The following is a 6,851-nucleotide window of genomic DNA, read 5'->3' as shown; positions in this document are numbered from 1 at the left end:
TAACATGGAAATATATAAATGTCTATACTACCAAGACAATGGGGGCATAACATCAACAATTCCAAATACAAATTTGTCATCATAATCATGCCTAGCCGGACTTACAGGTATGCTATTAACTTTTTCTTCCCACATTCACGTAGGTATTTTACAAATCAGACGTACAAATCTTCTATCCATCGTTTGTTATTCTGTCTTCTCTACAAATCACATTAAAATCCACACAATAAAATCTTCAACCGCATTATTTGCACCAACCAATTTACACATTATCTATAGAAGCTGACTCAAAACCTCAGCCGACAGCAAACAATTTCGATTATCCTCTACCAGCATTACCTTGTCTATGGTTTCTGAAGTAGCTAAGGAGTGTCTGTGCCTGCAAGAAAACCAAATATGCTACGTTCAATACATCATTCATAATAATAATAAAACCATCGGAGAGAGAATCAAACATCACAAGAAGCACGGGTACCTTTTCTTTTGCCCTAGGGGTGCCGGATTGTGACAATACCACTAATGGTGGGACAGCTCCTTCTTGGAGGACCTGACTGCAATATCTATTACTGTTTGTGCAGAGCTGTAAAAGAGCAGCAGCAGCGTTCTCCTTCCCTCTTGGAGAACCCAACTCAACAACCTCGACAAGAACAGGGATCCCACCCTCCTGACCAATTGCTGTCCTTCCCTCGGGAATTGTCGAAAGATTAGCCAAAACAGCAACTGCCTTGTCAACCATTCCAGCTGCAGGGTCCATCAACTCCACTAGGTACTTTACAGCACCAGCTTGAACAATTCGACCCTTGTTCTCATGAAAAATTGACAAATTAAACAAAGCTGTGGCTGCATCTTTCCTCCCTCTGGGACTCCCATTCCCCAATAAATCAACCAGAGGCCCGATAGCCCCTGACCTTCCAATACGAACCTTGTTGTCCTCGATCACCGAAAGGCTAAATAGAGTGGCAGCTGAGTTCTCCTTGGCCTCAGCACTCCCTGTCTCAAGGACATGAATCAGAGGTTCAATTGCATTGGCAGTGGCAATTGCAGTTTTGTTGTTATCATTAATCGATAAGTTAAGAAGTGCTGTGACGGCATTCTCTTGAACTCTTGTATCTGTAGAGCGGAGCAAATCCACCAACAAGCCAATGGCCCCACAATTTGCAATAACAATCCGATTATCCATATTATGTTTGGCAAGTAGCCGGAGTTGAAATGTTGCCTCTCTTTGTGTATCAAGTGAAGTGCTTTTCAAATCATCAACTAGGTTACGAACTTTGGCTTCAAGTTCAGAAAGATCAGGCCTTGTTTCAATAGGTGGAGAAGAAACTATCCTTGGGATTAAGCTAGATGGTCGGCGCCACATTTGGTTTCGAGGTCTTGACTCTGCCATTCTGGTTGGCGACTCAGTTTCTCTCTGTTGGGGGGCCAAGGGAGCAACAGTTTGTGCTTGTGATTTCAACTCCCCAGAAGCGTCACTGCTGTAGCCTGACAGATTCGTCGATACCTGTAAGACCCCATTGGCATTGACTGAAGTTCCTTGAGTACCATTGGCATTAAAAAGTACGCTAGAAGCTGATGCAGTTCTATTATGGCTTTGAGATGGCTGCTCATCTTCAATAGAATTAGGAAGTTCATCTCGAGATGGCGACAGAGAGTGCTGGCTATCTAGATCTGTACTCCTTTCTTCTAAGTTGGCAGACCTGTCTTCAGAATTTGCTAGTGATATTCTTTCAATATCCAAAGCCTGCCCATTTCCAACTATACCAGGCAAGGAACCTTCTGATGTTGAACGAGGATGCAATGGAGAAATTCTCTCCTGATGCAGTGGACCAGATGAAAACATGTTCTTAGAGGGCAAACCAGTAGACCGAGTAGACTCAGGTGACATTGATTGATTGACCCTGGAATGAGAAAAAATAGGAGAATCCTTTGGTGTACCAGGCTCTGCATGCCCAAGAAGGTGTGCTGACTTATTTAAGCCAACAGACTTTATCGGATCAGGCAGTTTCACATTGTTTGACTCACACCAATTTGCAATTAGTGCCTTTACAGTGTAATTAGGTATCAAATTGGTGTGAGCCAAAGTCTGCCGCGTCTTTGGACAAACAGTGAGGCCAAGACCGATCCAGTTCTTGATGAAAGTTCTCTCATAGGTTTGTCCTGATGCCACAATCACTGGATCCGTCATCAGCTCCAGAGAGAGGGGGCAACAGAAATCAGCAGGTATTGGAACTGGGCTGCAGCTCTCAGCTTGCTTTATGGTAATAAGGCGCTCGTGCATACGGGTAACAAGGGATATCATTTGCTCAATATACTCCGCTTCCTCAATCTTTTCAGATTGTTCAGCATTCTCCTTCAACTTTTCAAGTGCTACAGCCTCAATAAGAATCTCCTGGTTTGACTTCAAGCTAAGGCCCTCTGCAATTTTCACTAGGATCTCTGAGCTTGGTCCAACACCCTCCACTTGATCGCTTATAGCATCTTTAATGACAGTTGACATTTGTTCATAGCCCATGTGCTCAAGTTTTTGTATACATTGCTGCCAAAACACCACGGTGAATATTAGACATCTTAAAAGGACATAGCGAAAACTCTTCTAGAATTACAAGTCCACCAGAAAGGCCAGAAATTACTTCCTCATTCCAAAGTTTTTTTATTAAGTATTTAATCATCTCACTTTTCATTAACCAATGTACTTTAGTGAGTAATGAATTGGAAACCGAGTGTTATGCTCTACCAGAAACACAATGAAACAGGTAAAAAACTAATGAAAACTTTTGCACACATTTGCTACCTCAAGAGATGCTGAACCCATTTCATCAGGAAGATGCTGCGGGGAAGTTTTCAACAGTTGAAAGATATCCAGGCCAGAAGCCCAAATCTTTGATATCAACGATTCAACTTGAAGAACCTACACGTCATAGGATAAGATGATTAGACAAACTACTATTTCTTATGTCCATGCCACACTATGAAACTTGACAAAAGCCAAGAGGCATCAGGAAAAAAAAAAAAAAAAAAAAAAAAGCAATGGCAGATTCATTAAATGTCACTATTTAAAAGAACTAGCAATGGAGCTGCATGTAAGAATCGGGACTGCACATGCTTCCAATTCTTACAGTTATAAAGCAACCTTAGACTCTCTAAAGCAAAAACATACATCCTTTCAAAAGAAAAGACTAATTAGCTATCTGATGACAAGGATTTAAATATGAGAGGATAAATGAGGAAATGAAGAGGCCACCATTACTACTGTAAATGTCACAATGCCCTGTTCATCAGCCATTTTCTTTCATGCCTTCTCTCTAGAAATATAGACTAACAATCCTCCCAACACATGCGGTTTCAAATTCATGTATTGAAAAACATGGAACAGATATGGCAACAAGACAAGACAAAAATAGTGCGTTATTAACTCAGAGAGAGAGAGAGAGGGTAAATGACCACATTATAATTCACTAAGCGTATCATACTAACATTAGTTCTGACTAAGAGAATAACCAAATTTGTATTGATCACTTTACCTCAAAAAAAAAGTATTGATCAAACTTATAGTGAGGATTATGAATATGACAAGTCAAATCTACCTTAAATTTTCATAAGATACATCATCCATCCTATTAAAAAAGCACAACCGCATAGACTAGTAACTTACAAGATTGACTTTACTAAACAATGGCTGCCAGTCTTCAATTTGCTCCCTCAACTCATCAACATACTGACCCAGTTCCTCAAATGGCTTATTAAGTAGTTCATAAGAAGCTATTTCAGAATCAGCAATGGCATCAAGTACAATCTTCAACAGTTTTAATATCTCTTCGGCTCTTTTGTAGTACTTCAGAACCGGGTCAAAGTTTATGTTGTCATGAGATGATAAATGGAAAAAAGAGGAGATGTTGTTAAGAAGTGCTTTGAACAATGATATCTCCATCACACCTGCGTCAACATATAATAAGTATAATAGTCTCTCTGCATAAGAAAGGAATACATATAATAAGTATAATGGTCTCTCTGCAGAAGAAAGGAATAGAAACCAAGTCTTGAAAAGTAATGGAAGAGCAAACATATAATACATTTCAAAAATAATAACGACCATGTCGCAGAGTAATTACATTCAAAAGAGTCGCCTTTTTAAAATTGCAATCAATTAATATACTAGATTGAATACCAAAAAAGTCCTTAATGAAGAGTCCGATTCTCTTGATCACTGTATTTGTACATCGTTGATGTCAAACATGTGCTTAATCTCAATCATTAATTCGTCAATGTTTCCCAATAATTTAGGTAACCTAATCTGCTATAGCATAATGAATATGAAATAATACAAGGGGTAGAGAAGATGAAGCGAGGTATGGTCATCAAGACATCTAATGAAGCTGTCTTTCATTATTAAAATACCGAGGAAGATAAAAGATGTATATATACAAGACTATTTTTTTTTTTTTTTTTTTAAATTCTTTTTTTTCTTTCTCTAACTGCTCTAAAGTCTTATCCTGAAGTCAGCTTTCTGCACCATTGCAGCAAGTGCCCTCCATATAATGTTCATGTATGTATCCTTATCAACAAATCATTTTAATGTGTTTCTTGCAGCATATTGACTTGATTTAGAAAATTTATACCCCTTAAAAATCACCTATCCATCTTGTTTTAAGATTTCTTATTATAACACCCACCCATTGTTCTTTAATATTCATTTAAAATCACAAAATTTTTTATTTTTCGATTGGTTTATGATTTGACATGCAATACATGTGCCCTCCATGAGATTAAACTAATGCATATAATTAAGAAGGAACATTAATAAACTGGTCATATTTGTAGTAAATCCCCAAGTTTTTGTTAAAGGCTATGAAACAAGTAGATCATTAACAAGTGAAATCATCATATTAGTGAAGAAATGCTACTAAGTATATCTTCAATTGTATTCCTACGAACAGATTTCAAATAAAAAGGAAAGAATGGATGCACCTTTATTCACCACAAATATACAACTTTACACACCAAAGCAATCCTTCTCGTTTCTGATCCTTCAAAACCCAAACCAATCCACAAAAATGAAGAAAAGACTTCTCAAAACCCAATCAAAACTTATGAACACTCACTATCAAGTGATAAAACTCAAATCTTGAAAATCAAACCCCAGCTATTGAACCCTGCAAAACAAAGAAAAACAAAACAAAACTTCCCAGTATGAGACCCATATCTATTAAAAAAAGGACAATTAAAAGCTATTGTTGAAATTTTAAATATTTATTAATTGCCTAGGGACTTAAACAAAGGGTGATTGACGATAAATAATTTCTCCCCAGAAGGTAATGCATGAAGTGGTTTTAGTGATGGTAAAAGTAATGGTAAGGGTGGTGACAATGACAACTGTGGAGGAAGAGTGGTGGTGGTGGCGGCCAGCTGGTGGACGTCATGATGGTGGCAGCCTTTTGTCTTTTTGGAAATGACACCCATTAAGTTGGAATTTAAAGTTGAGATATATGACCAAACCCGTGCGGCTCTCTTTCTCTCTCTCTCTCCTTTTTTCCTTCTCCAAGCGCCAAGTTCTTTGTTTCCCACATACAAATTTCATTGCCTATGAATCCAGAGAGGGAATTTAGGATATGCCATTCACAAATCCAAAGTTTTGTCAAATGACTCAAATTTCAGGATTCTTTTCTCAATCCAAACATGCTGTTAAGGAAACTGACGAGTTCTATAACAGCCTTTAGATTTCTCAGTGCCAATACATTTTGACAAATGTTCAGCATTGGGGCGTAGAATCAAATTCTGATTCCAAACTTATTAGTTTGTTACAGTTTGCTTCCCGCCTTTGATAACGTCTTGCCCAAATTAATAACTATGATCCAAAAGTCAAAGACCTCAACAATCATAAACCCACCCTATCCAATTCAATTACACCACTTATCCACCTCAAATACCCATTTCTTTTCTCTCTTTCTCATATGTTGCTCTTCATCATATCGAAAAACCGCAACCATTCGGATTATCAAACCAAACCACGCATACAATTACTAATTTACAAATTAAGAAAAAAAATCATTTCTGATGTGCAAAATTCAAAATTTGTACACAAGTATTAAACCCAGAAAGGGATTTGAACGCCTCAACTTCAGCACAGTTCAACTAAAGCAGAATGATCAAAATTTGAACTTCAAATGCAGACACAACAACTCAATCAACAAAAATAGGGGCACAGAGTAAAATTTTAATTCAAAAACCCTAGCTGGATCAAGCTGAAGAGATGAACGGATAATATATACCTAGAGTCGGCCAAAACGCAGAAGCACACGACCAGGGAAACGTCGTTTTGGGCAATCCTTCTTCCTCCTTTTCCTTTCCAATACCCCAAACCTGCAGGGACCAACTACTGGAATTTCCCCAAGTCTCCTGCCTGTTGGAGCTGCTGAGCTTCGTTTGCGTAGTTGGAAAGCGGGACATTATCGTCATTACATATATTATTTGTAATAAAATATAAATGAAATTTATGATTATTTTATGCAATTTGTCAATGGCGATTTTTCTTTGACCGAAATTCGGTAGCCGCCAAAAGGGCCGGTTTACCTTTTACGCGGGCGGGCGGTCGTTACCGTTTACAATTTTTTTTGTTTGGAAATTGTTTTTAAAATAAATTACATAAAATTACCTTTACTATTAATCGAATCACAATCTCATACTTTATGTTTTAAAAATTACAACGTCATACTTCATCTTATGAATTTGTTGCAATGTCAGACCTTCGTTATTTTGTCTGTTAATTTTTTGTTAAATACTGACGTGGCTTGGAGTGGGACCCACTGTATAGTCCAACTAGATAAAAATGTCAATTAAATATTAATAAATTAAAG

General features: G+C 37.7%; 1 protein-coding gene across 6 annotated transcripts; it reads right to left on the bottom strand.

Annotated features, from left to right (window-relative positions):
• On the bottom strand, positions 1–6,544 carry LOC114821459 (U-box domain-containing protein 4-like). Of its 6 annotated transcripts, none has more exons than XM_029093585.2 (6): positions 6,267–6,544; positions 4,966–5,150; positions 3,653–3,966; positions 2,792–2,908; positions 476–2,536; positions 1–379 (listed from the first exon to the last, which is right to left on the bottom strand). In XM_029093585.2, the coding sequence occupies exons 3-6, from the start codon at positions 3,926–3,928 to the stop codon at positions 320–322; spliced, it is 2,514 nt and encodes an 837-aa protein (XP_028949418.2). In that variant the 5' UTR covers positions 3,929–3,966; positions 4,966–5,150; positions 6,267–6,544; the 3' UTR covers positions 1–319. The 6 variants fall into 6 exon arrangements, with proteins under 6 accessions (XP_028949418.2, XP_028949417.2, XP_070670947.1 ...); XM_029093584.2 differs by having other exon boundaries at positions 3,653–3,933; positions 6,267–6,451; XM_070814846.1 differs by having other exon boundaries at positions 3,653–3,933; positions 4,966–5,578; positions 6,267–6,442.
• Positions 6,545–6,851: the final 307 nt, after the last annotated feature.

The sequence above is a fragment of the Malus domestica genome, chromosome 15 (genome assembly GCF_042453785.1).
Source record: "Malus domestica chromosome 15, GDT2T_hap1".
NCBI classification, from domain to species: Eukaryota; Viridiplantae; Streptophyta; class Magnoliopsida; order Rosales; family Rosaceae; genus Malus; species Malus domestica.
Note: the sequence above shows the minus strand (reverse complement) of the source record. Positions and strands in the feature narration are given on the sequence as shown.

What these genes read in the sequence shown, in the direction of transcription:
- LOC114821459 (XM_070814845.1), bottom strand. Translation starts at nt 6,453, where the DNA reads ATGACGATAATGTCCCGCTTTCCAACTACGCAAACGAAGCTCAGCAGC. An exon ending in TGTTTAGTAAAGTCAATCTT is followed by an intron (nt 2,909 to 3,652) that starts GTAAGTTACTAG and finishes TATGACGTGTAG; the next exon opens with GTTCTTCAAGTTGAATCGTT. An exon ending in TGGGTTCAGCATCTCTTGAG is followed by an intron (nt 2,537 to 2,791) that starts GTAGCAAATGTG and finishes GTGTTTTGGCAG; the next exon opens with CAATGTATACAAAAACTTGA.